At 41.7% G+C, this 27,449-nt stretch overlaps 1 protein-coding gene across 23 annotated transcripts in view; it reads right to left on the bottom strand.

Moving 5' to 3' along the window:
- The window catches only part of CELF1 (CUGBP Elav-like family member 1), a 66,717-nt gene that overhangs the window by 9,572 nt on the left and 29,696 nt on the right, over nucleotides 1-27,449 (bottom strand). For 3 of the 23 annotated variants that reach the window (XM_033120243.1, XM_033120241.1, XM_033120245.1), the window contains exons 2-10: nucleotides 10,462-10,649; nucleotides 9,293-9,375; nucleotides 8,887-8,935; nucleotides 5,828-5,962; nucleotides 5,200-5,279; nucleotides 4,677-4,838; nucleotides 2,020-2,095; nucleotides 519-647; nucleotides 94-207 (exon numbers count right to left, since the gene is read on the bottom strand). In XM_033120243.1, coding sequence (XP_032976134.1) covers nucleotides 94-207; nucleotides 519-647; nucleotides 2,020-2,095; nucleotides 4,677-4,838; nucleotides 5,200-5,279; nucleotides 5,828-5,962; nucleotides 8,887-8,935; nucleotides 9,293-9,375; nucleotides 10,462-10,639 — 1,006 coding nt within the window. In that variant the 5' untranslated portion in view covers nucleotides 10,640-10,649. Of the gene's footprint in view, nucleotides 1-93; nucleotides 208-518; nucleotides 648-2,019; nucleotides 2,096-4,676; nucleotides 4,839-5,199; nucleotides 5,280-5,827; nucleotides 5,963-8,886; nucleotides 8,936-9,292; nucleotides 9,376-10,461; nucleotides 10,650-19,527; nucleotides 19,756-24,380; nucleotides 24,421-27,449 lie in introns of those variants that run through there. The other 20 variants (XM_033120238.1, XM_033120239.1, XM_033120234.1 and 17 more) reach the window with 15 other exon arrangements.

Below are 27,449 nucleotides of genomic sequence, written 5' to 3'. Positions count from 1 at the left end.
CACTCGTCATTCTAATGATGCCTTTACCTGGGCTGTTTAAAACGAGCTACCTGCACAAAGAATGGACTGGTGACATGTGGGGCTGCCCCTCACCTGCCAGAGAGCTGACATTGAGGCCTGCTGTCGCTCCAGCTAATGTCTGCAAGGCTCCAAGGGAGGCGATGGGGTTGACGGAGCTGCTGCTGCTGGAGCTTGGTGAAGACCCTGCTATCAGAAACCCATGAGTTAAACTCAAGCCAACACTTGCCTTCTGACGTCAACAGAAACCAAAGCCCAAGAGTGACCCTACTTAAGTACCCTCTTTTAAAGAGGTTTTCAGTTACTAACTTTGATAACTCTCCCTGCTGGACACAGACTCAAATGATGGTTATAAGACCCTAAAAATTATGAGCTTTCTCTTAAGTCAGAGGATGGCATTTGAAAATCTGTTGTTCATAAACTGACACCTTTGGGAATGGGAGTTAACTACTCTCCATAATGACATCCCGTCTCTTGGATTCTGGCCCCTACATGCTTACCTGAACTGGTGAGTACGCTGAGGGGACTGCTGGATGTAGTGAGAGCACTGGTACCACTTGGTGTGTTCTGAGCAGCGCTGGCTGCAGCAGCTAGTGCAGCCAAATTCTGTAACTGCATTGCATTTAACCCTGGAACATCCAAAGCAAGACATCAGCCAGCAGACAAGGGTTCGTCCTATCTGCTCCAGCGTGACAGCACACACTGGCAGAAGGCTGGTTCCAAAGAGGAGCTGTTCTAGGTAAGCCTTACAAGCAATCCCACAGGGCTCCCGAAAGATCCAGGATCAGTCAACTCATTAAGAAACTGGACAGCATTTCCTCAGGGAAGAGGTATCTAATCCAACAGCATGCCACCCAAGTGAGTGTTAATAATGGGCTGGGCAATTAGGAAACCAGGAAAGAGCGGTAGGTCTGTGGTGTACCATGGGCCAGGTATCCAAGAGATCAAGAACGCCAAAGCCTGCGGCACAGAACGGGACAGCGTCTGAGACCATCACTCAGACTTGACAGGGGATGTGCTCTTTGAAATGGAGGTGAATAAGCAGAAAATGTAGCCGAGATCCAGAGGCCAAGGAAGGAATGACGAGGAAAATACATGTGAGCACAGCAACAGGAGGAAGAATAAAGGAAAACACAACAAAACACCATTTGAATAGCAGATTAGTCATCCGAAGGAGAAGAGAGAGAAAACACTTGAGGGAAAGACTTGCAAGTGAACCTAGGCGGCACAGTTCCAGGAGCGAGAAACTGGAACTGTGCTGACAATGTGCTGGAAATCATTTACAGACGAGGGGCAGGCGGGGGCGGGGGCAGAGGTAACGCGACGACAAACCACCAGATTCCCAGTCTACCACTTCCTAAGTCTCCAGGACAAAGTGAACTACACTATCAACATTTTCAAACAGCAAAATGCGGGTCAGCTTAGCCCAGCCCTTTCTCAAATGCACTTGCCAAGGGGCAGGGGCAGGCAGCTCTGGAGCTACCCCACTACCTGCCTAAGGTTTGTCTGTGGAGCCCATTTTGTTATAAACTCAGGTATTTGTCAATTAAGTTTCCTGGGCATGTTAACATCAACAAACGGTAATTCACCTAACAAGTAACATGTGTAAGACACAGGTACACTGCCTGCCTGGGTTCTAGCGGCTTCAGGGGAAGCCATCTGTGGCTTTTCTTCACAGGCACTGGAAAGAAAGAACTGCTGCAGTTTTCTCATGATCAAAGGGCCTCAGATAAGTCTGCCGGTGCTAACAGCTCTTTTCCACATTCTTCCTCAACGTCTTGGTGGGGAGCAGCAAACAAGCCCAGAGGAAGCTGGTCTCCATGACTAATAGAACTTCCTTCTAGAGACAAGGCAGTAGAGTCCTGGGATGTTCATTTTATGTCAGGTTCACATAAGTGGGAAAATATTTTTCCTGCATAAACAGTGCAAAACTCTGAGCCTACTGTTAGCTGGGTCTGTTGGCCTGGCTGCTGCAGCTCCTCCACGCAGTGAAACACTTACCTCCCATTGGGTGGAGGCTGCTCAGGGTGTTGAGGTTCCCAGAAGAGGCAGTCTGCTGAAGGAGCTGCAAATAAAGCTAGACATTACACCAAAAAACAGAACAAGAGTGAGAGTGAGGGCTGGTTCTGCATCTGGGGAAACTCTACAGCACAGCAAAGCGAGGAGTGCAGAGGCCCCCAGACAGAAGAACGTCGAAGACAAGAACCCGAGCCAACACATCAGAACGTAAGGCCGATGACAGCACAGGACATACAACACAGCTAAAGCCCTGGCCCCGCGACAGTTATATTCCTTGAGGACCGAGGCAAGTTCAAGTCCTGGGCAACAGAATACAGCCTAGCAAAGGACAGAAGCAGAGGAGGGAGCTAAGCTCCACTCCGGCAGGGATGTTGTCGGCTGCGGTGAGCGTCTGCGTATGGGTGGCTGCCACTTCTATTTCCTCTCTCCCAAGTTCTCCTTAGTTAGGTCCACACATCTTATTTTGCAGACTGTTTCCATCTGGACACCCAATTTCTACTTTATACAACTCTCTTACATATCAAATCTGACCACATACGGGTCTTCCTTGGAGTCATTCTTTACCAGCCACAACAGACCAGTGCCTCCCATGCTCCACATCCAGTTATGTCCCCCCGCCAAGCTGGTCTTCACTGCTGCGATGACCAAACGATTGCTGGATCAGTCCATAACAGTTCAGTGAACATTCTCTTTGAAAGGGTGTCCCATAACAAACGAAACAAGAGCTGTCCATGAGCTTATGAATCTCCATGACCTTACGAATCTCCATGACCTTGACCTTATTCTGTATCTTAGCAAACTGCAACCTTCATCTAACCAACCTGCTGAAAACCTTTGCTCCATACAAACACAATCACTGTTCCTTACGGATAACTGGTATTCTTGTTTCTAGATCCTTTAGTCAACCTGTTCTCCAGTTCCTTAAATATCTAACCTGGTTTCTCTGTCATCATGAATCCCTTTAGTCCATGGGTTTCAGAAGGTCCACAAACCTCCAGAAGTAGAATGAAAAAAATGCACATACACACAATTTTCACTAGGTTCTCAAAGGGGTCCACACCCCCACAATTACTAAGAACCACTGCTCTAGTCCAATAGAGATCAGGTTCGATCTACATATGCCACAAAGAACCTCATAAGTATGATGCTGCACTATCCCTTACACAGCCCATTAGCACCCGCGTCCTCATTTTTGTCTTCCTAAATCCCATGGGCAATGTGTTCAGTCCAGCTGGCGGACTGCGCATGCTGTACTGGGCACCTTCATTTCTCTCTATATGAGAAGAGCTCTTAGGGAGGGATCACACCTAACTTAGAGACCATAGCTCTCACCATGTATCATCATGCACTTGTTGCAATGACAACAAAAAGGGGAGTGTTCCCGGAATAAAGGCTCCAAAACTCTCTAAGAAAAGTAAATGAGTATCACAGAGATCACATTCAAAGCATTATCACTTTGCAGAAGACTAAAATCTCTTTGAAGTTTCTGAACTTTTAAGCAATGTTCTAGCATTAAGAAACAACTTAATCTGTTGCAATAGAACAATCATCTACACTTTTTTTTTAATGATTATTGCTTCAATGTCTTTTTTTTTTTTTTTAAGGAGGGCGCAGCTCACAGTGGCCGATGTGGGGACTGAACCGGCAACCTCGATGCCAGTATCAGCACCACGTTCTAACCAACTGAGCTAACTGGCCACCCCCAACCATCTACACTTTTTGACTTCAGAGAAATACTAGCTAGGATAAACTGGGATTTCTTCTAACATTTGAGAACTATGGAGACCAACGGGCATCAAATTAGCCAAATAATCTTTGAAAGGATGAGGAATGAATGACTATTCCTATGTGTATATTTTTGGACTATCCATATAAATGGAATGCTTTCACCATTTATTTTCCTTCATTGGTAGCTTCACAGATGACCTGTCATTTCTGATTCGCAGATGACACAGTTTTAATTATGTTGTCCTGTCTGCAATTCTTTTAAAGGTTAAAGCAGTGATAATCCCCTAAAACACATTAAAGACCCAGTAAATCTAAATAACAAACTGGAACCTGCCCCTCTTTTGGACTGTATGACTCAAACTCAACAGGAGATCAGATTAAAAGAAATCTATTTATGACATAGTGAACTCAAATATACATCTGTAATACTCATTTAATAATGTCCATGCTTGATCTCTTAGTCAGCAGAAAGGAACATTTATCATACTTTCAGGGAGACTCAATTAGGTCTTTAATGCTGCCCTCTACATCTGGTAGAAAGAGACATGGAGAAAGATATTTGGTAGTTAAGATTCCCTTAGGAATATTTTTTCTTAGGGGTAGGGACACATGAGATGTTTCTAAATCTTTTTATCAGGAAATTAGAATTTCACTTTAATTGTAGCAGAAGCCTCAAGATATAATCAAAGATGTGTGACGAGAGAGGGAGCGAGGGAGAGAGGTAGAGAGGTGGTGGGGCGGGGAGAGGGACGGGGAAAGGACTTAAAGAACACTGCATTGCCTAAATTCTGACATAAAATTTCAATGTGCTAAAAGTTGTAAATGCCATTATGTCTGTTAGCTGGGGACAGCAGAAGAAGAAACAGCTGGGAGCTTGCACAGTCTGCAGAAAGCAAACCACAAAGACTCACTGCTAAATACTGGGGTCCGAGAGTATTCAGACCAGCGAGGTTTCCCCACACAGATGCTGCACTGATTTGCTGCATCTGCTGCTGGAGCTGCTGGGCCATTCTCTTCTGTTCTTTGTCCTTCTGTGTATCAGCAAATTTTACCACCATGGGGGATGAGCAACCCTGTGAGAACGCCAAAACGAAAGGGTCAAACTTCTCCTTCTAGGGGAAGGAAAATAATCCTCCTTTCTAGAGACACACAGGCTGCACTCTAATTTCACTAATTGCCAAATGATTCTTTTCCTGACACTTTTAAATGATAAAAGATTTAAAAAGGCAACTAGTTCCATCCAATATGTTAATTTTAATGTTAATTTAATAACATTCAATATGTTAACGAAAGCATCAATTTTTAACTTTAAGACGCCTGGCATGCTTAACTTTCAGGGCAACCAGATACTGTGCATGCTGTTGGGCTTTGAAGACCAAACGTCTGGGTGCTCTCAGCTACGAAACGTCCCTCTTTCATTCATCTGTTCCCTACCTCCATGGTCTGTGCTTGGTGCATTGCCTTGATAGCTGTCTGTGCCATGGCTCTTGTTGTGAAAGTCACAAACGCACAACCTGGTAAGAGAAGGGTCAATAACTCATTCATTCGCTTATTTATTTATAGACATTTACTGAGCACCTACTATGATGCTAGCAATATAGACATGGTTCCTGCCTTCGGGCATTCATGATGTAGTGGAAGAGACAGATATGTTACACCAGGGCGATTAAGTGCTACAATGAAAAACCAGGAAAGCACAGGTAGGAAACAAAGTCCTTAAGGGATAGATACGAGGATTCATATCCTCTAGTTCCTCTTGAGAAGGAAGTGTTTCCAATTTTGGCATCAACAATCTCTCCAAAATGGGAAGAAGAAAAAGAAAACCTCTTTGAGCACAAAAAGATACATGACACTGGAGTGCAGAATATAGACTCCTTAAGGGTGCTGGGAAAATATCAAAGGGATCAACTGGTAAGAGGAGTTGTGATTGGACCTAGATATACAACACCACTCCTAACCTTTCCATGACAGAGCCATGTTGGCTAGGGATCACTGGTTTTCACTGGTCCAACTAAAAAGAGAATTTAAGATAAGCACATTTAACGGCTAAAAATGGACCTACCTCGGCTCAGTCCATCAGGTCCCCGCAATATTCGGCACTCTTCAATCTGCCCAAATGAAGAGAACATGACTCGGATGTCATTTTCAGTGCACTTCTTGGAAATCATACCAATAAACAGCTTCCTGTCTTCCACTGCTAAGAGAGTAAAACACAAAAGGCTTGAACATTATTACTAAAGAGGTCATATACAGCACAGACTCTGGAGGCAAGACCACCTGGGTTTGAACCCTGATTCTGTGCCCTTATACCGCATTTCACGGATTCTAGGAACACACTTTTTCATAATTTAGCACCTCCTATTATAAACAATGGTATCTTAAAATTCTAATTGGAAGCATTTAGATGAAATATGGTAGTTCTGTCATCTTGTAAAAGTTACTTAACCATTCTGTGCCTGTTTCTTCATCTGATAACTAGGGATAACCGGGTTTACCTCAAAAGTAGCTGCAGGCATTTAATGTACAGTGCTTAGATTCTTGCCTAGCATTTAGGAACTGTTTGCTTTTACTACATAGCAATACTACAAAAGAACAAGTTTTCACACTTAACTGATAGGACAAGAGTAACAGAAAACATCTTTCAGAGTCTAACTGTCCACTTTCCTTTTGTGACTCTACTCTTGAGGACTAAGTTCTCCTTCCTAACTTGTTTATTTCCCCCCTTCACTTCTGTCCATAAGAAATTATACTGACCAGACATTCCACTTTACTCTAAAATGTTCTTATACTGTTTCCCTACCAACTAACTCTATTTATTTGTTATTTTTCATACTTATATTAAAGAAAAAACAGACAATTTAGATGACAGATTACTTAGAGCACTGAACCACTCTTACACCATACATAAAAATTCACTAAAATAGATTAGACTTGAATTTAAGACCTGAAACCATAAAACTCTTAGAAGAAAACCATAGGCTTGGTAAGCTCCTTGACATCAGTTTTGGCAATGACTTCCTTGGATATGACTCCAAAAGCAAAAATTAACAAGTGGGACTACATCAAACTAATATGCTCTGCAGAACAAAGGAAATCATCAACAAAATGAGAAGGCAACATATTGAATGGGAGAAAATATTTGCAAATCATGTATCTGATAAGGGGTTAACTCATTTAACTCAAGACAAAAAAACCCACATCTAATTAAAAAATAGGTGGAGGGGGCGGCCGGATGGCTCAGTTAGAGCGCAAGCTCTGAACAACAGGGTTGCCAGTTTGATTTCCACATGGGCCAGTGAGCTGCGCTCCCCACAACTAGATTGAAAACAACGAGCTGCCGGTGGGCAGCCAGATAGCTCAGCTGATTAGAGAACGAGCTCTTAACAGCAAGGTTGCTGGTTCAATTCCCGCATGGGATGGTGGGCTGTGCCCCCTGCAACTAGACTGAAAACGGCAACTGGACTTGGAACTGAGCTGCGCCCTCCACAACTAGACTGAAGGATAACAACTTGGAATTGATGGGCCCTGGAGAAATACACTGTTCCCCAACTGAAAAAAAAAAAAGGTAGAGGATCTGAAATGACACCCTCCCTCAAAAACGACAAACAGATGGATAACAGGTACATAAAAAGATGCTTTATATTACTAATCATCAGGGAAATGAAAGTCAAAACTACAAGATATTATCACCTCAAACCTCTTAGAATGGTTATTATCAAAAACACAAGAAAACAACAGACGTTGGTGAGAATGTGGAGAAAAGAGAACTTTTGTACACTGTCAGTGGAAGGTAAATGCATGTAAATTAGTGCAACCATTACAGAAAACAGTGTAGAGGTTCCTCAAAAAATTAAAACTGGGACTGGCCCGGTGGCTCAGGCAGTTAGAGCTCCATGCTCCTAACTCCGAAGGCTGCTGGTTCGATTCCCACATGGGCCAGTGGGATCTCAACCAGAAGGCCGCCAGTTCAATTCCTCAAGTCCCACAAGGGATTGTGGGCAGCGCCCCTTGCAACTAAGATTGAACACGGCACCTTGAGCTGAGCTGCCTCCTGGATGGCTCAGTTGGTTGGAGCGCGGGCTCTCAACCACAAGGTTGCCGGTTTGACTCCTGCAAGGGATGGTGGGCTGCGCCCCCTGCAACTAGCAACAGCAACTGGACCTGGAGCTGAGCTGTGCCCTCCACAACTAAGACTGAAAGGACAACTTAAGCTGAACGGCACCCTCCACAACTAAGATTGAAAGGACAACAACTTGACTTGGAAAAAAGGCCTGGAAGTACATATTGTTCCCCAATAAAGTCCTGTTCCCCTTCCCAAATAAAATAAAATAAAATAAAATAAAATAAAATAAAATAAAATAAAACTGGAACTACCATATGATCCAGCAATTCTACTTTGGTTTTGTATCTGAAGAAAATAAAAATACTAACTTGAAATGACACATGCACCCCATGTTCATTCTAGCATTATTTTCAATAGCCAAATATGGAAGCAACCTAAGTGTCCACAGATGAATGAATGGATAAAGAAACTGTGGTGTGTGTGTGAAATGTTATTCAGCCATAAAAAAGAACGACATCTAGCCATTTGCAATGATATGAATGGACCTTGAGGGCATTATTTTAAGTGAAAGTCAAACAGAGAAAGATAAATACAGTATGATCTCTCTTATATGTGGTATCTTAAAAAGAAAACAAAACCCCAAGCTCATACAGAGAACAGACGACTGATTGTTGCCAGAGATAGGGAGTGGGAGGAACTTCCGGTTATAAAATAAGTCAGTCATGAGGATGTAAGGTACAGGATGGTAACTACAGTTAATAACACTGTATTGCATATTTGAAAGTTGCTAAGTGGATCTTAAAAGTTCTCATCACAAGACAAAAATTTTTTTGTAACCACATATGGTGATGGATGTTAACTAGACTTACCGTATTGTGACCATTTTACAATATACACAAATAATTGAAACATTATATTGTACACCTGAAACTAATATAATTTGTTAATTCTACCTCAAAAAGAAATTACTTAGAGCACTACACAATCCGGATGCCATGAGAAACAGCAAACGAACTAGGAAGAAACCTGGTAAGGGGAGGGCTTGTGTGCTTGCTTACCATTGTTCTTCTCACTGTCGGCAGGTTTCATCTGTATAGGATGATGCATCTAAAATGGAAAATGAATATTACCATGGCACACGTTGAAGGCCTTCAGGAATATAAATCAGGGTTCGAAAGGAATACCAAAACGAAAGCCTTAAGAGTTCTCTTGAACTCACGTCTGCTTCATGATCTTTCCCCCACAAAATACCAGAATAGGTAGAATGCTGAGTCAAGAAGTCAAAATTCTCTTGGCTAAGAGACAACTACTTTCAGCCTATCTTCTTTGAAATGTCCCTTTACATCAATCCCTGTGGCAGTCGCCCTTTGCCCAAACTGGTTTTCAGGATGCACCTGATATGCATCAGCACGTTCCACGTGTCAAAACCCCCACAGCCCCACTAACCAGTAGGAGATTTCTTACCCCTGGGAGGACCTTCATGTTGTGAAGAGCATTCTGTGCTTCCAATGCAGCTTTGCGGGTGTAAAATGTAACAAAACAGCACCCTGCAATAAGTAAGATTTCAGAAAATCAAACCAGTCCTTGGAAAGTGGACAATTCCTAGAGCACTCCCGGATACATTGGAACTTAAAAAGGGCAGGGTTTATTAAAATTAGCCAGAGAGAGACACACAGAGAGACAGAGAGAGACACAGAACCTAGCAGAGGGGGGAAAAAAACAAAAAAAACCCCCACATTTTCTATGCATTTTCTTTATTGTTATATTCTCTCAGTTCTATTAAAATTCTTTTTTTGCTGCTCCTGTAACTTCTCCGGGAAAAATGACTTCCCTTACAGAGGTCACAGTACCATGCCATTCAACCCACCCTACTTGGAGCAACAGGTAGTGTGCTGGGCAAGATGACTCAGGTTCAGACAAGACCGGGGCTTTGCACTCGTGCGGCATGGAGTCTACGAGAAACTCTTTCTTTCGCAGAATAAACCACTCCTTACATTGTAGCCAGTTCCTACCACATGCCTCAAACATCATGATCATTTATTAAATTATAAAATGACTTACAGAACCTCTTACTATCCTTTTGTGGACTCTTGGTTCTCATCAAATATAATTAAGCTTCTAACAGCACATGGCGCTGACAGATCTGTAGATTTTGTGCTTTGTATCTTTACTGGGGATATGAGGGAGGAAGTAAATCTTGTAAACCTCAGGTCCATAGTCCCTCCTCCTTGCTAAGCCATCATCTATATACACTGACAAAAATCCATGGGTACATGGACAGTCTTCTTCTTTCAGCTTATCCTAGCCAAAACACTAAAGAAAACCTTATGTGGTTCGTTTACTTACACTTTATTTTTGTCAATCCATTCCCAAGATCAAATGAGACACTAACAAGTGTCTGTCTCTTGAATTTGGAGTTCTCGCAAAGGACCGCTCAAGATCCACTTTACAAATAATTCTCATGAAGTCACCTTAACTTTTTATGTTTTAAGCCATTAAGTGTGTCTGGGCTGGAATATAAGCCACTATAAAATGACAGACATCCCCCTCCCCCCATTACCACAGGAACATTCTGCCAATGAGAAAACAGCATGCACACACCAGAAATTACTCTGCAAAACCGAAGCCCTCACCTTTGCTCTGAGGAGGGTTTTGGCTCCTATCCCTTAGGACGTTGATTTCATAGACAGCACCATACTGTTCAAAGAGTTCCCTCAAATCCTTCTCAGACCAGGTCCTCGGAACCTGGCCCACAAACATCTTGATAGCATCAAGATCCGGTTGATCTGGGTGGTCCAGGGTGCCGTTCATTTTCTTTGAGCTGCATTAGATAAATTAAAACTCTTATGTATTCATGTTGCTTTCCAGAGGGAGTTTTCTTTGCTGTAAAGATGTCAACTACTTTCTCGAAAAGTAGGGGGAAAATTCTACTTCCTTTCACTACTTCCACTCAATTTATGAGTTACCAGAGTTCCCCGGTCCCCCCTCACCGTGGCCACCCCCTTCCATTATAATTAGATCCCAAACTGAAGTCACCATTCTGATTAGGACATCCCGCATTTTAATTAAGAAACTGAGTTTCACTTATTCCTTGTTTAGCATGAGAATTCTCAGAAGAACTTAAGAGGTAAAGTTCCTAAAGCAAAATTTAGTAATTTTTAAGCACAGTTCACATAACTTTTTAAAATGTCTGTAAAATCACAAAGGACTACTAATTATGAATAAGATTCAGGAATCTCAATGTATACAATGACAGGTAAAAAGTTTTCTTTCAGCAGACATTCCAACAGAAGCACTTGATTTCCAAGGCCTGAGCTGAGAACTGACCAGAATGTTGGCCTCTGTGGCTGTCTCATGTGTTAATCCTGGTGCTCTCGAGTTAGGCCCCCAGACTATAACAAAGCTTTGCCTCTTCAACTCTGACAAATGATGGTTATATAAACATAAACAATGATGCCATCATTCTGGGTCTTTACTGTTTCTAAGTTATCCAATTTACTGCTATTTTCCCAAGACTTTACCGGTTAATTCCCATACCAACTGCAACCATTACAATGTCAACAAATTCCTCCAATCCTATCACACCCAACTTTTAATACTAACTTGAATACCTTCCTTGCTAGCCCTGCAATTGCCAAGAACCTAGGGGGATTCTTGCACAATAAATATTTCCACCACTCAGATAACTCAAAGGACTTCTCCCACCACTGTTTCAAGATGTTATCTAAAGTAATAACAACTTCAATTCCAAATAGCTAGCATAATTAACTTTTCTGGTAGTGTTTGTTGTTTAATCCAGAATCACATTATCATATTCAAATTTGCCATGTTTTAATATCCAGTCCTAAACAAAATGCTAGCTTTCATGAAAGAAAAAACAGAAGCTTTTCCACCACTATTTTTTTGAGTATTTAAAATCCTTGAGAATGCTGAATCTATGAAAGCAGCTCAACCTTTGTCTTTTAATTCCTAAATCTCTTGTAACTAAACACCCACAGGGGCTACTCTCACATCACCTCTGCTGAACCTAGCACTAACTAAATCTCAAAAGCCGATGAGATGAATGGTATGGTATAGAGACCGACTCTCACTGCTGTATCTGTGAAGTTTCCCCACACTCTAGCTCTTAGTCTAGAGCTCCTTGAAGGCAGAAACTGTTTTATTTCCTATTCATTTTTGTAGCCACACCTGCTACAGTCAGTGCCTGGTTCAAAGGAAGTACTCAATGTGGGAAGGGAGAAATTTCTTTTTCTCAACAATTCCCTCTATTTAAGCAACTAGCCCAGATAAAAATGAATGCAGTTAATAAAGAGGGCTCACAAATTAAAGAGCAGCTATTATCTCCTATGATTACTTGATTGTCACAGAATCCATCTAGCCTTTTTTTTGTCACAGGATCAATCTACCATTTTTGTTTGCTTTTAAGTGTTTTGGGATGCACTGTTTTATTGGTTTTCCTTTAACCAATTAATTTAAAAGCACATGTGGCAAGTTGTTCCAAAAATATAATGTAACTGCTTTTAGAAGCCTAAACCTAATGTTCTAACAGAAATCATGCTACTGTGATTTTTTTTAAAAAAGCACTGTGCTTAGTTAAACAATGAATGTCACTCCCTATGACCTGCCCCCAACAAGTTTAATCACCAATTTTAATATTTTATTAAAATGTTGCTAATCTTTAATCATATTTTTATTCCAGGAAGAGTTAAGATAAAACCCCAGTGGTACTCAGAGTGTTTACTAAGGAAGCTGATAGCTATTTCTGAAGAGACAGGGGTTTATTCATTTGCATTACACTGGAGGCCACTGTTCTCAGTTTGTCCCTTTCTCCTGAACTCGTGTGCCATTTCTAAACTTTCTTCATCACTGTTTAGTGCAGAAGAATCAATATAGTCAACACATGTGCATCACGGTGTGTCTAACAGTTCAGCAGAGACTCAGCACTCCAGATAAATGCCCTTCCTTTCTCTTTACTCTCTAAATCCCTCATTTCTTCACTTCACCTACTCCATGAACAAACCCGCCCCCCCCCCCATTTCAATTCATTAGAAGAATCCCCAAGAGCAGTGCTACTCTAAGTGCCAAGGGGCAATCTTCAAACTGAACTCGTTAGAAACTTTTACAGCAGTTGGATCAAGTGATTTTATAAATGTTCAATCTAATAAGACACACCAAACGCAAATTCACACCTTATTATTTTGTTTTTCTATTCAACTGTTTTTACTGGATTTTATAAGCTGGGGGCAGGGGCAGGACACAGTCCTTTCACCAGTTTGAGAAGCATTTCTAGAGCACAGCAAATTATCAGGCCAGGCTCAAGATACTGTGGATATCATGCAACTGGAGTTAGGCCCTGGCTTAGCCCTCCCTCTAGTAAATACTGGGCACTGACTTACACAGGCCAGGCACTGAGTTAGATGTGGCATACAATGGTGAATAAGGAAAACATTTCTTTGGAGCGCATGAAGATGACAGAGTTAGAAATAAAAGTGGCAACATCAGCAGAGGAAAAAAAGAGAAGCAAGCACATGTATACCTATGTATATGTAACAAGCAGTCAGAAACTTTCTCATCAACTGTTATTGTGTCTGAAGCGATAAGCAATAATGCTCTTCTGCAACCTTCCACACATATTTCCAGTGTGCATGTTGTCCTTATTTAAAAGTAACCGCTGCAAAAGCAAATCACCTGGGGACAAGACCCCCAGTGTGATACGCCAAGGATCCCACATTGTCCAGATATGGCATTTTCTACAAGTCACTAAATCCACTCTCAAATCTGTGCTTATGTCCCCCCTGATGGAGAGCTCCTCAGGGTCAGCAACCATGAATTCTGCGTATTTATTACGCCTGCTCAAGAGCCCCCCGGAGAAGTGACAGGGTCCATGTCACTCCTAAAAGGCAAGTCTGTGGAATTCTTATCTTCTGTGGGAAGTGCCAGTACTTCTGTGAAGTATTGAACTGAGAGTAAGATGGAAGAGAGAAAAAAAGCAGGGTCTGCAGCAGTGCAGGAAGAGGGTAGATAGATAACAAGGCAGCAAGTACTTTAGGGGAGGGGCATGGCACTAACCCACCTCTTTCTATGTTCCGTTTCTGACAGCAGAAGCAACAATGGCACCAAGTGGCAAACCACTAAGAACAAGAAACTGAGAAATCAGGACCAGAGGCTTCTCGTCTGATCTCAATAGAACATGCCATAGGGAAACAGAGCGGAGAACCAACTTGGAAGAGAAACAGGGGAGGGAAAACAAAGAGCTTTATTTTCAAAGCACATATCTGTTCAAAACTCCTAAGCTCTCTCTTCTTTCTCCTATCTTTCTCCCTCTGGAAACTCGCCAGCGGCAGGCCCAGCTCAGGGAGCAGAGCTGATGCTCTCTACTTTCTTCCCACCCGCAAGCCCCAGCTGACTAGACCAGGGGGTGAATCTTAGCCCAACATGCGGATGCACTGGCTGGCCAGAAACCTAACAGCATGACGGATGCTTAAAACAGAAAGATAGGCCTTGCCCGTCAAATTCCTCTTCAGATGCACTGAACAAGACAACAGCCACTACCCACACGTGGCTATTTAACTTAAAAAACCCAGTTCCTTAAGATTGAACACGGCACCTTGAGCTGAGCTGCCACTGAGCTCCCGGATGACTCAGTTGGTTGAAATGTGTCCTCTCAACCACAAGGTTGCCGGTTTGACTCCCCCAAGGGATGGGGGGCTGTGCCCCCTGCAACTAGCAACGGCAACTGGACCTGGAGCTGAGCTGCGCCCGACACAACTAAGACTGAAAGGACAACAACTTGACTTGGGAAAAAAAAAAGTCCTGGAAGTACACACTGTACCCCAATAAAGTCCTGTTCCCCTTCCCCAATAAAATCTTAAAAAAAAAAAAAAGCCCTTTAAAAAAAAACAAAACAAAAAACCCAGTTCCTCAGTCTCACTAGCCACATGTAACTAATGACTACCGCATAGGACGGCAGAAATAGAGAATATTTTTATCATCACAGAAAGTTCTATTGTACAACACTGCTCTAAAGAATCTGGAAATGGTTAACAGAAACAGGCAGTGGTGAAGCCAGAAGTGGAAAAGGTGCAACTAGAGACAGTGTGAGTTAAGCTGACAAGATGAAAGGGCAGTAGCAAGAGATAACAGGGGTCGTGCTACAATATAGATGAATTTTGAAAACATTATGCTTAGTGAAAGAAGCCAATCACAAAAGGCTACATACTGTGTGATTCCATTTATATGAAATACCCAGAAAAGGTACATCTACAGAGACGTAAAGTAGGCTAGTTGTTGCCTAGGAATGGGGAGTGGGGAGGGGGAGAAGGGGTGGGAATGACTGCTAACGGGTACAGGGTTTCTTTTCAGGGTGATGAAAATATCCTGGAATTAGACAGTGGTGATAGCTGCACAACTTTGTGGATGTAGTAAAAATCAATGCACTGTGCAGTTTAAAGGGGTAAATTTTATCTCAATGAGAGAGAGAGAGAGAGAAAGAGAGAGAGAGAGAGAGAGAGAGAAAGAGAGAGAGAGAGAGAGAGAGAGAGAGAGAGAGAGAGAGAGAGAGAGAGAGAGAGAGAGAGAGAGAGAGAATGAGGTATCAGAAGACAGGCTGGAAAGGCAGTGGCAAGATAAAGAAAGCCAAGCTGCAACTGAAGGTTACAAGGCAGATGAAGAGCAGAAACAGCAGCACACGTAGGGAGAGCAGAACATGCGTCCTGAGTCAGAAGGATAGTTTCCAGGTCTTCCAGCTGTGGGGTTCCAGATTACATTATAGCACAGTCCATAGCAGTCCTTAGAAGAAAATCTTGCATATACACTAGCTTGAGTGGGTATCTGTTCCTTGCAGCCAAACAGGCTGGCAAATATTACTTTCGCATCTGTTTAGAAAGCATTTCTGAAATCTTTCACTATTTTTTTCACTCTTCCTTCTCATTACCTGTTGACCTCCATTTGTTCATTATACAAACAGAAAATTTTCAGATACTTACCAATCCCTTCACCTCCGCAGCAACCACAAATATTTGTTGCATCCCAATCTCCAGCCACCACCCACCCCTACCAGGTCCCTCTGGCTCACATACTGGGCTATGAAAAAACTGGCACAGAAGACCATCAAAATAAAAAGGACCCAGAAACACTGTCCTCAGTTACTTACCAGCTGTTCTCTAGTGGGAACAAGACAGAATGTGTCTATGCTGGAAGGAACTAATTTTCATTTGGATAAAGGGAGATCTTTCTATGTTAGCTGGGGTGTTAGGTACTAGGAAAAAAAGCTATCAATAAAGGTTTTTATGTGACCGTTCAACAACAGAACAGCTACCAATCTGCTTCTGAAGGTTTTCAACCTTCCTCCCCCAGTTATGAGATAGTGTCTGTAGTCCTTATCTCTGTAATCATCTCTATTTAAAAAAAAAAAAAAAAAAAACACCTCAGGGGTGGCCGGTTAGCTCAGTTGGTTAGAGCGTGGTGCTAATAACATCAAGGTTGCCGGTTCGATCCCTGCATGGGCCACTGTGAGCTATGCCCTCCTTAAAACAAAAACAAAAACACACACACAAGAATGCAAAAACAAAAACAAACAAACAAAAAAAACCCACGGGACTTATCATTCATTCAACTGTATTTTCCAAACTCCTACTATGTGCCAGACACTATGCACTATAAGGGTCTACTAAAGTTGACCGAATGAGTCCTGCCCTGGAGGTAATGGCACTGAGCAAACAGAAGGGCCCACTGTAATACCCTACACATGCTTTAACAAAGGAATAAAAGTTCTGCGGAAAACGTGGCTCTATTTTATTTCGAGGAGAGGTGTGTGTGCAGGCATTTAAGCTGAATGGATTAAGCAGCTGGAAAAAGTGCTATATAGCATGGAGGTATGAAAGCCTAAGAGGTGATGAGGAAACGCTAAGGTCTCAAAAGGGAAAGGAGAGTGAGGTTAACATTAGAAAGGTAGAAAAAGGACTTGAGACAGTTAGGGGAGTATAAAAATATTTTAAAATATTAGAAAAAAGAAACTATATTAGAAAATCAATGAGAATAGATAGTTGGAAAGAACCAGTGAGGGGCTTTCCACGTTATACTGAAAAGCTTGGACTTTATTCCAAGATTTTTAAACAGGAAGTGATCACATTTGTCCTTTAAAAGATATCGGGCAATAATCTAGAGGATGAAATACAGTGAGGAAATATGGAGATCAGGAGGCTCTTGAAAAAACTAGTTCCAAAAGTTAGGAACCAGTCTCAGGCAACACTGAGAAATTTAGGGGGGTGGTGGGTGGGACAGGATCCACTAGAACTTGGAGATTACTCAATAAAGAAGATGAGGAAATAGAAGAAGTTATCGATTCTAGTGCAGACAATATGGGGCTTGTTTGCGTGGGGAAGCCTCCATATGGAGGTAATCAATGAACAGTTTTTAAAACAAAGTTATAGAACTCAGGGGACATTTAGGGGATAGAGATCTGAGAATCAGAAAAGCACATCAGTGCCCCCTTAAGCAATGGAAGACCTAAGAGAAAAGACCTGAGATACAAGCCCTGGAGAACAGCCATGTCTTAGGGTGCAAGCAAAGTAAGAAGAACCTGGAAGCTGAAGAGTGATCAGAACAGAATCAAGGACATTATCACAAATGTGAACAGAACTATGGCCCAGATCCCCAAGGCCTTTCCACAGCTCCTCCACCAATTCTTCTCTGCTATAAAGAAATTTGGAAATAAGACATTGCTAGATCACATTCCTGCTTCAGAGAGAAAATCACTGATGTCAAGCCTGCTAACAGTAGTAAGAGTTAAAAGGGCTTAGAATCCAAGAACGAAGCAGCAAGCACACACCATCTCAAGACCTTTCTTCTGCCCAACTCTGTGGTGTTTTGGTGTATGACAAGAGTTGATGGTAACTGCTCAGTGACACCTGAGGCCTGGTCTAGGGGGCAAAAATAAAGAGAGTATACCATTAAACTTGCATTGTAGGCCCAAGGTTGACACCAACTCTCCTCAGGCAAGTCAGTTATAATTGCTCTCAACTGGGTTTCTTATCTGTAAAACAGGGGCAACAAACCTCACAGCGCCTTTGTGAAGACAGATGACTAAAACAGATGCGAATGCACTTGGGAAAAAATGGCAGAACAGTCTAGTGCTTGATTACCTCTACTCAGAATGACCTGTATTGAGCCCGTTACTTCTCAAACTTCAGTGTGGACGACACCCATGTAAGGTATTGTTAGACAACAGATTCTTAGGCATCCCTGCAGCATAAGACTATCTGCACATGGGCCCTGCAATCTGCATTGTTACATTCCAGGTAACGTTCATGCAGTGTTCCATGGTCCAGATTTCATGGGATACTGAATCAGTCCACCACTTAAAAGATGAGAAAACAGACTAAGGAAAATGCTGTACCTAAGAACTGAACACTAGGCAATGGCAAGGCCTAGAGAGAGTGTTACTAAGAAAGATAATTTGAGCCACGAAGTCCTATTTCTAGGGATCATGTACCTGTACACGGGAGTAGTTCCACTATGTAGTAAGTCTTCATCACAGCATTCACTGGGATTTCACCTGCTATCTACTGCTAAAATAGAGTTTAGCAGTAAAGAACTCTCATAAAAAGACATCTAGATTATTATTATTTTGGAGACTACAGAGAAGGCTAGAATTTATTAGGTTGGTACAAAAGTAACTTTTTTGCTCCAACCTAATATTTCAAACAAGCAAGCAGGCTAACTTTGAGGATCCCAAATTATTCCACGAAGAGCTGTTCAGAATCTGCTATTATCCACACCTGTTACACCAAAGCCTAGCGCAGCCTGAGTTGCACATGGAGGCCTAAACTCAAAAACTTGCAACTACCACCTGTTATCTAGGGAATATTCTACCATTGAATATTCCTGGCTTTGAATAACCTAAGACTCATTTACTTGAGGTTCCAAGATACTCTGAAGCCTGGTTAAAGTAACTGAAATCAGGAGTTAGAAATGTGTTCTCTGCAAAGCCCAAACTTCAGGTTCCCTATAGCTACAACTCAGGGCCAGGTTGGCGTTTTTGCTGTGTACAAGGGCACTCACTTCCTGTCACTTCCTCAACAGTACTACAAACTGATGAGTCCTTTCATTCCCATATTGAAAATTTATTTGCCAATCAAGACTGATCTAGATTTTTTTTTGGGGGGGGCATCTCATATCTCCCAAATCATGTATTGTGTTGCATTTTCAATTAGATTGGGGGGGAAAAATCAAAACCCAGAATAACAGTATACATGTCAATATAGCATTCTGTATATACTACTAAATACACTCTCTGTGCTATGAGTCTAAGAATTTGATCATTAAAAATAACTTCCCAAAAAATTATTTGAAATTACATATCCAACCCAAAGCAATGAAGCTACAGTTAAAAAACGACCCTGGAATATATGATATGGGAAAACAGTTTGAAGAGACAGGAGCCAGCACACTCGCATTGATGCTGCTGGTCACCTATCAACGGGACCCTTATGTACAGAACTTAGTTGCTGCTCGAGGTCATCGGCAGTAATGACACGGAATCAGACAACAATAGGAGATAACAATAGCATGGGCTTTGGCTTCCTCACCCAATTTTTTCTTCTCTCTTTTAAGGGACTATTTTCATTAAATAACCAAGAAGACAACCCAGTTCCTCTGCTTATGATAAAAAAAAAAAATTAGACAACAGAAATACTTACACGGGACTGGAATTCAAAGAGCAATGATCCACCATCATTTCTGGAAGGAAATCCAACTTAAACGCAGCCATCACCTCACTCTCCCCTTCAGAAGCCAATGATATTAACTTGCTGCACTTGTCTGATCCACAAATACACACAGCTTTAGCTTCCTGGGCCCCACAAAAACACAAAGTGGAAACAGGAGCTCAGGGAAACCAGCAGTGAGTGCCACAGAAACAGGCAGGGCTGGGGAAAGGAAAGGGAGTACTGGATTAAAAGGGGGCTGTGACCATGTGCAGGGAGGCTCAGCCCGGCACACAATGAAAGCGCTGATGCGCCAGGCTTGTTTTGTGTGATTTTCCCTGGCGAAGCAGTACTAAGTGCACTGTCAGACAAATAGAGTGTCAGATCCATGAAGACAGCAGTGGCTAACAGAGCGGAAGAAACACAAACTTGTTTCACATCTTCCAAACTCCTTCCTGCAAACCATTTTTTGAGGGCCCCCAAAGCCTGAAACTACCTGAAGGAAAAAAGAAAAAAAAGAGAAGGAATAAAAAAAGGCAGCTCACCTCATGTGGTCTGAAAATGGTTTTGGAAAGAAGAGCTGAGTTGAGCCTTGGTCTGAACTTAGTTCCCATGTGCCAAAGACAGCACTGAGTACAGCGCTTGGGTCCAAACTGACCTCAGAACAGTCACATAAGGAGGAACAGTTCAGACCATCAGAAGGAGGCCAGAGGCAAGCTGGCCGGAGAAATGGCCACCAGAAACTTACTGCTCACACACGACGCCCTGCACTGGACCGGTCTGGCCTTCTGGATGGTGCTGAGAACAGTGTGCTTCCTCACCAGACTGAAGGACTTTAAAATCTGCTGCTTCATGCTATTTATTAGGTGGCACAAGGCAGAACTTCTTGGCTATGAATCCTAATTTGCCAGAATATTTAAAAGGTAAAAATAAAAATGGAACTGTAATATTCTGCCCCTTGATATAGTACTAGGAAATAATGTCTTCTCAGTTGTTTGACCTTTCTAATAATGAAAAAGAACCGGAGCCTGCTAGGGACAAACACTCAAACATGCAAGGAAGGACAGAGAAATGTAGACTAAGCCTCTTCGTTTTCTGTCCTCTTTTAAACTGTTGCTAAAACCAAGATTAATGAATGCGCACATAAAAATTCTACTGTGGGTGAGCAGCAGAGATGGATATACTTAGCAGCCAAGGCAGATGTGGTGCTCCCGTTCTCAATTTAGCTCCACATCCCTCCAAACAACAAATGGTGGCATTTCAATATTTAGGCAGTGACTCTAAAACTGTATCGCTGAAGGTTCCCAAATTTCACAGGCCTTCTTTCCATTTTTATCATTAGGGTTGCCTTACCTCAAAGATTTCACTTCACTCAAGCTCAGTTCATAACACAGGGAACTTTGAAAAAAAGAAGTTCAGCCTGTAAAGAGGTAAATGAACGAACTCTAAACATGTAGAGTTGCTTTGTAAAAAATAATGAAAGGCTGCACGTCATGGTATCAGCCTAAATGTTCTAGTCTGTGTAACAATGGCTGACATCTGCCTGCATTTGACCCCAGAAGGTAGAAACTGTGTTTTCTGTCCAATATCCAGACATAACCATCCAAAATTTAAAACTGTTAATAGCACCTAAATGGTTTTCTATTTTGTCAGAGATCCTGGCTCACTTGATCTACTGCTGCAGAGACAGAAGTGGCAGGAGCTCTCTTCCATCCTATTAAAGGAGGAAGCAGAAACAAGTTACAATTGAGAGGAGACTGTGCAACTGGCACACAATCCACAGTTCACCAAGCCCTGATTGCCAGACAGGCAGAAGATGGTAACCCAAGCTGGGACTGGTTAAGTTACTGGTTAGGCGTGTCCTACTTTCTCCTATGTACACTGAAGCTGATCACATGCTTCTTCCTACAGAAAGCTACCTGGACCAAGAAGTAAATTTGTGAGGTCAGTTAACAACCAAATTAGATTTTTTAGTTCAAGGATTCCTTCAAAAAGGAATCAATAACTGTTAAGAATCCCACTGGTTACTGTTATGCTTTTATTATTCACTAAAAATACATAGCTTTTAATTGCATCTCTATTTCAATCTGTAACAAGAGTACTTAAATGTAGGATACTTTACTGAGTAGCCGGGCACTGCTTGGTGTATGAAAGGATGAGCACTCCTCACAGTAATGTTTACCAAGCCAAATGCTGGGAAGCATCGATTTAGAGCACTGTTTTAAAATTCATTTTATGATTCTATTCCTTAAAAACCTACAAGATGAAAATGTTATTACATGAAAGAGGATGCTTCTCTTTAGGCAGGTCACAAGAGTTATCTCAGAATAATTAAATTCAACATGCTTATAGGGGAAAAAGCACAGAAATTAATCACAAGTCAGTCAACTTTAGAAAAGGGTTACAAAGTTAAATGATGATAAAAATGATTGTGGGAATATAAAAATGCAGGTGTTAAGAGAAAAATGAAATGGTAGAATTAAAAGTTATCCACAAAAAACTGCCTGTAAGTTTTCTTATTTCTTACTCAGAAACACATTCTAGGCTTTTGCCACAAAGGATGCATTAGAAATAGAGATGGCAGGAAGAGTCATAACCAAGGGTCCACTGCAAAAGAAGGCCTTAACTTTCCCTCAGTCCCTTTTTACCATGGGTCCTCTCACTATGAATTTACATTAGTGGGGTCCTCTTCTTTCACTGGTTGTCTGACTGCCTCAGTTTTCTTTGCTTTGAATAAGAACAACAATTCAGAGCCTGATTTTGTGAGGGTAGGGACAATCAGCCTGCTAGAACATTATCAACTGATGATAACATTTAGGCAGTGACTCAATTAAAACTGTATCGCAGAAGGCTCCCAAATTTCACAGGCCTTCTTTCCATTTTTATCGTTAGGGTTGCCTTTCACTTCACTCAGTTCAGTTCACAACACAGGGAATTTAAAGGAATCCTTGAACACAGGGAACTTTTAAGATTATCATCAGCTGATAAGGGAAACCCCTCAAAAGAATAGCACACTCTGCATTTACAATATTGTAATGGAATAAACAGTTTAAAAACTGGATTAGCAGAGAGAGAAGTGCTAGAAATCACAGCATTCGTTTTGTCAAGAGTAAAAGAACAATTCAGAAAAGCATAGTTGAGCAAAAAAAAAAACACAAAAAAACACGCAGGTGGCACGTGCAAATGTCAGGCTGCCTATCTTAATGTAACCAGGGAGTTCAACGACAGGTGAAAAGCTTTTATACTTCCACCCTGGTAATCGAAATGTGTTTTAAAGGGCAAAAATGTGAAGTTTGGTTATACGAGCTTAGAGGAAGTTAGAGCCTACTACTAAATTATAAAAAAGAATCTACGTCATTAAAAAATCACCAACAGTCTCTGTAAAGAAAAGTATAAAAATCTAGGGAAGTGAAAACCTCAGTTAAGTGGGCTGGATATCCCCCCTCTCCCAGCTTCTGGCAGTTAGATGACATAAGCAAAAATAGAAATTGATATAACTTTAAAATAACCAATCAGAGGAACTTAAAAATTTAGCTTAAAACCTTTATGGACCTGAATGTCACTGTAAAACTTTAGTACTTCTAATGTAATTAGTGGGTCTCCTAGAGAGCTCCCAATCCAGTATCTTGCATATGCAAAAACATACTGACCTATATTGATAATTATCTCTTCAGCATCTCACTTTGTGGTAACATTTTTGCAAAAAACATAATGGTTAAGTATACTTTAAAACAAACCAGAGTGAGTTTCCAGTAAGTCTTGACAATGAAAAAATAATTCTAAACGTGGGAGAAGGGGAGTTTTAAAGTAAAGGAGGAATAGAAATATTGTAAAAAACAAAGACAAAAACAAAAAAACTTTTCTATTTCAAATCTAAAAATCACTGTAAGACAAAAAGCACTCAGTTTTGTGATTGTTTATGCAAGTTGGTTTTCCTGTAAAATTATCATAGGCGGTCTATTGAGAGGATATGATAAGGCTGAAGGGGAAGAAACTACCACCTTTTTTGAAATCTAAAAGGTTTTCCATTTCTTACCCCATCCTTAATCACTGTCTCCTCCCCTAATCAGTGTCAAAGATAAGGACCAGCAGAAAGACCCTCTTCTCAGCTTAGTGCTATCAGCAAAAGTATAGGTCAGAGCCTCCCTTGGAGTTTCTGGGACTAAACCTGACCTAATAAATTGTCCTGTGAAATTGTGATCACCCTTCAAATTAGGTCATATTTTCAGATCCTAAACTAGTTCTGGAACTTAAGTATAATTCTTTAAGCTCCAGTACTGAGTTAAAAATATTATAAGATATTATAAGATTATAAAATATTGTAAGATTATAAGAATATTGAACAAATTCTGGTTCTAGGAGGGTAAGTGTTATCTGTGTGAAATCCATTAAGTTCTATCCTCATCTTTGTTCTAGTTTACTTGGGGTGTTCCAGCTATGAAATGGGAATGGCGACAGATAGCTGGGTAGATGATGTGTGGAATACTGCTCCCAACACACACACATACACACATACACACACACACACACACACACTCACACACACACTCACATACACACTCTCTCACACACCCTCCTCCCCCTCCCCCCATCCCACAGCTGTTAGAACTAGGCAGCAGCTAGTTCAACTGGGAGTTACGTCTGCCTTAGAAAATACCTAAGGAGAAAGAGTTGGGAAAGAAAACAAGAAATATTTCTAGCTTCCTAGGAACAGGAAATTATATCCTATAATGTAGGGAAAAAGCCATCACCTTCCTGAAGGCAATTTTTTCATATCTGCACAACAGGCCTCATGCAAGGTTAAAAAGATGCCCATGAAGCAAACCCATCCAGCAGTTAGCCCATACCTGTAGCTTTACACCTCCCTCTCTGGGCTATGTCTTCACTCTAAAAAACCAAGGAAAGAAAAATAAGTGGGCCATGCCTACACTTCTCATAATTCCATATATCTAGCGTCTTTCCCAAGAAAAGCCTCCCCCCTTGTCACCTTAGCTAAAGATTTTAAAAAAATTTTTAAAGAACCCTTCCCTCTCCCATTTTTAAAGTATACAATACCTTAAAGATAAATGCATTTAGCATCTCAAAGCTAATTTTAAAACACCATCAACTAAAAAGAGGCTTGCCCCAAAATATCACAACAAATAGTAAGACAATGACTCGGATTTATGAGGTTGAATTTCAATACATTTAAGTCACCAAAATAATCAGTTTTAACATCTGCTTTCGGATGGGAAATTACAGTAAAGCTAAAGGCTGTATAATTTTTTCCACAATTAAGGATCATGTTATTAACATGGAGAGGCCACATTTCCCCAAAACAACCTTCCTGATGAATTGCCAGGCATAAAACTGTTTAAAGGCAACCAAGTTCCTGGCTGTGTAAATGCATCTCGCTGGCCCTGTAAATGCAGGGTGGTGGTGAACCACTGAAACCAAAAAAATCAGAAGATGGGGAAGTTAATTGAAGGTAAAAGCAAACAGAGGAACCACAAAACCAATTTGTTTTATTTTTAAACATTATCAAACAATCTTGCAAGTAAAGATTGATTCTGTAAAGCTGCCCAACTGCCTACAAACTTCGTCTACAACCCCTGCCAGTTGTACTTCCGTCTGGCCCTGGCTATTGACGGAGAACTACTCAAAGTCACCAAGGACGAGGCCTACACTACAAAGTGTAAGAACTACCATGAAGGACAAAGCCAGAACCAGAGCTCACTGTGAGAGCCTATGACACTCTACCTACCCTCCCAGAAGACAAAGATGCTTCCTGACTGGCAGAAAATCATTTACTAAATTCACAATCCCTCATTCAGTCCTGTACCATCATCACCATTTAAGGTGGGGACTACTCTTAAGGATTTAGATGCTAAAATAACATCCACAGCAGATTCTAACGCAGAGCCTACGGTCTGTCTGTTTGTCTGGAGAAAGGTGACCATCATCTAGGAGGTACACACTTTTACTGAGGCAGGTATCTTGAGAAGGCTCTGCAGTAGTGTTGCTTTGGAGGGTAGAAAGCAAATTAAATTTCTACCTGTCAGTTTTATTGCAGGTGGTGTAAAAGGCAAAGAAAAGACCAAGGAGTCATGTTTCCTTCCAAAAATGGTGCACGGAACATGCATGAACCGTTGAGAAACACTGCTGTTCTGTGACCCTGTGAGACCAGACTCAAAGTGCATGCTAGTTGGGCATTTCCAGGATATAGAAAGCAAAAGGGGGGCCTGGTTGTTAAGAAGGGTGAGGGACATGTCTCTAGGTCCCAGAGAACACAGCAGCACCCATGGGGCTGAGGAACATTTGACCAAGAGAAAGAGAAAAATGAATTCTTTAAAACAAACATATAAGATATTAATCACCCTACTCCTAAGTCACCCAAAGACTTTTAAAGATAAACACACAAAAAAGGATCAACACTGTTTTCGCCCACACAGGCCCTGGTCACTTGAGGGAGGACAGTGGGAAGCCTAATACAGGAATGCATTTTCTTTAAAAGCTGTTTTCCCAGTTTTGCTTTTCCTACATTCTGTTGCCTAGCCTGTAAGAAAACAAATGCTTTGGGGACAGAGGAATGCTAAATGGAAACTAAAAGATTTGAATTTTTTACGCCTTTCAATTTCTGTGAGGAGCTAAATAAAAGGCATTAAGCTCTGTGAGGAGAGGAAGCCGGTACCTCCCTGGAGCCCCACAGAAGTCTGTTTCCATTAACGTTACCTCTACCTTTCACAATCACCATGCAGAGAGGCATAAAGGTGGTTCCAAAGAGGGGTGAGAAGAGTTAAGACAGAGGGGGCGGCCAGATGGCTCAGTTGGTTAGAGCGCGAGCTCTGAACAGCGTTGCCGGTTCGATTCCCACATGGGCCAGTGAGCCGCGCCCTCCACAACTAGACTGAAGGACAACTACTTGGAGCTGATGGGCCCTGGAGAAACACACTGTTCCCCAATACAAAATTAAAAAAAAAAAAAAGTTAAGGGGGCAAGGGAGCACCAGAAAGGGGAGGCAATAGAGGAGGATGAAGGGCAAGCTAGCCTAGCTCTGAGGGAAGCAAGCAGTATTATCTGCTTGGGATATGTTAAGATGGTCAAAATATGACCTCCTTTGAAGTTTTAAATTATACTTGGTGAGTCAATGGTACAGGAGATTCTGAAAAGGCAAACTACCGATCTGACGATTTCCCCAAACAAAGATAACCTGGAAAGAATTTGTATTTGGTTTTGGGCCACATCTTGGAACTTATATATGATCTTGACACGTTTCAAAGATTCAAGAATAAATGAACAGCATCACCTCTCAAGACTGATACAGAAGCTCTCAGATCTCCTACAAGCCTTCCTTAGCGTAGGCAAGGTAATGAACCTTTTTCATTTCTCAGTTTTCTGCTGACCTATGGAGCCTGTATATCGAATAAATGACAAAACACTGTCCTTCTCAGAAGACGGCCACTGACTCACTCACCATCAGCAGCTCTTATACAATCTGCACTGAATCACAAACCACAGATACAGGGGCTAGTAGTAAGTACAGTCATGCTCAATGACCTACATAAAGCTTGAACCCAGGGCTTTGGCCTCATTAGCAAAACTCACTCTTTAAAAAAAAATTTTTTATTGAGGTAACGTTGATTAATAACATTATGTAAGTTTCAGGTGTACAACAATATAATTCGGTATCTGTTGTCACACAACAGCCTAGCAGACTGCCCCCCAGTGTCTTTCCTTAAGGAAAGAATAGTCTGTGAGACTATGCATCTCTGGGACTGTATATTTCTCTCTATTTAGTCTCCAAAAGAGGGTTTGCAGCCAATGACGACTAAGATCCCCCACGGGGGGGGGGGACAACTCAAGCCAGGCGGAACCCCATGGAGACCTCCATGAGCTGCCTTAGAAAGATTTGGGAAGGGGCCTTGTCTCCCCTTCAC

Source organism: Rhinolophus ferrumequinum, chromosome 11, assembly GCF_004115265.2.
Source record: "Rhinolophus ferrumequinum isolate MPI-CBG mRhiFer1 chromosome 11, mRhiFer1_v1.p, whole genome shotgun sequence".
NCBI classification, from domain to species: Eukaryota; Metazoa; Chordata; class Mammalia; order Chiroptera; family Rhinolophidae; genus Rhinolophus; species Rhinolophus ferrumequinum.
This window is presented reverse-complemented; position numbering and strand designations above follow the sequence as displayed.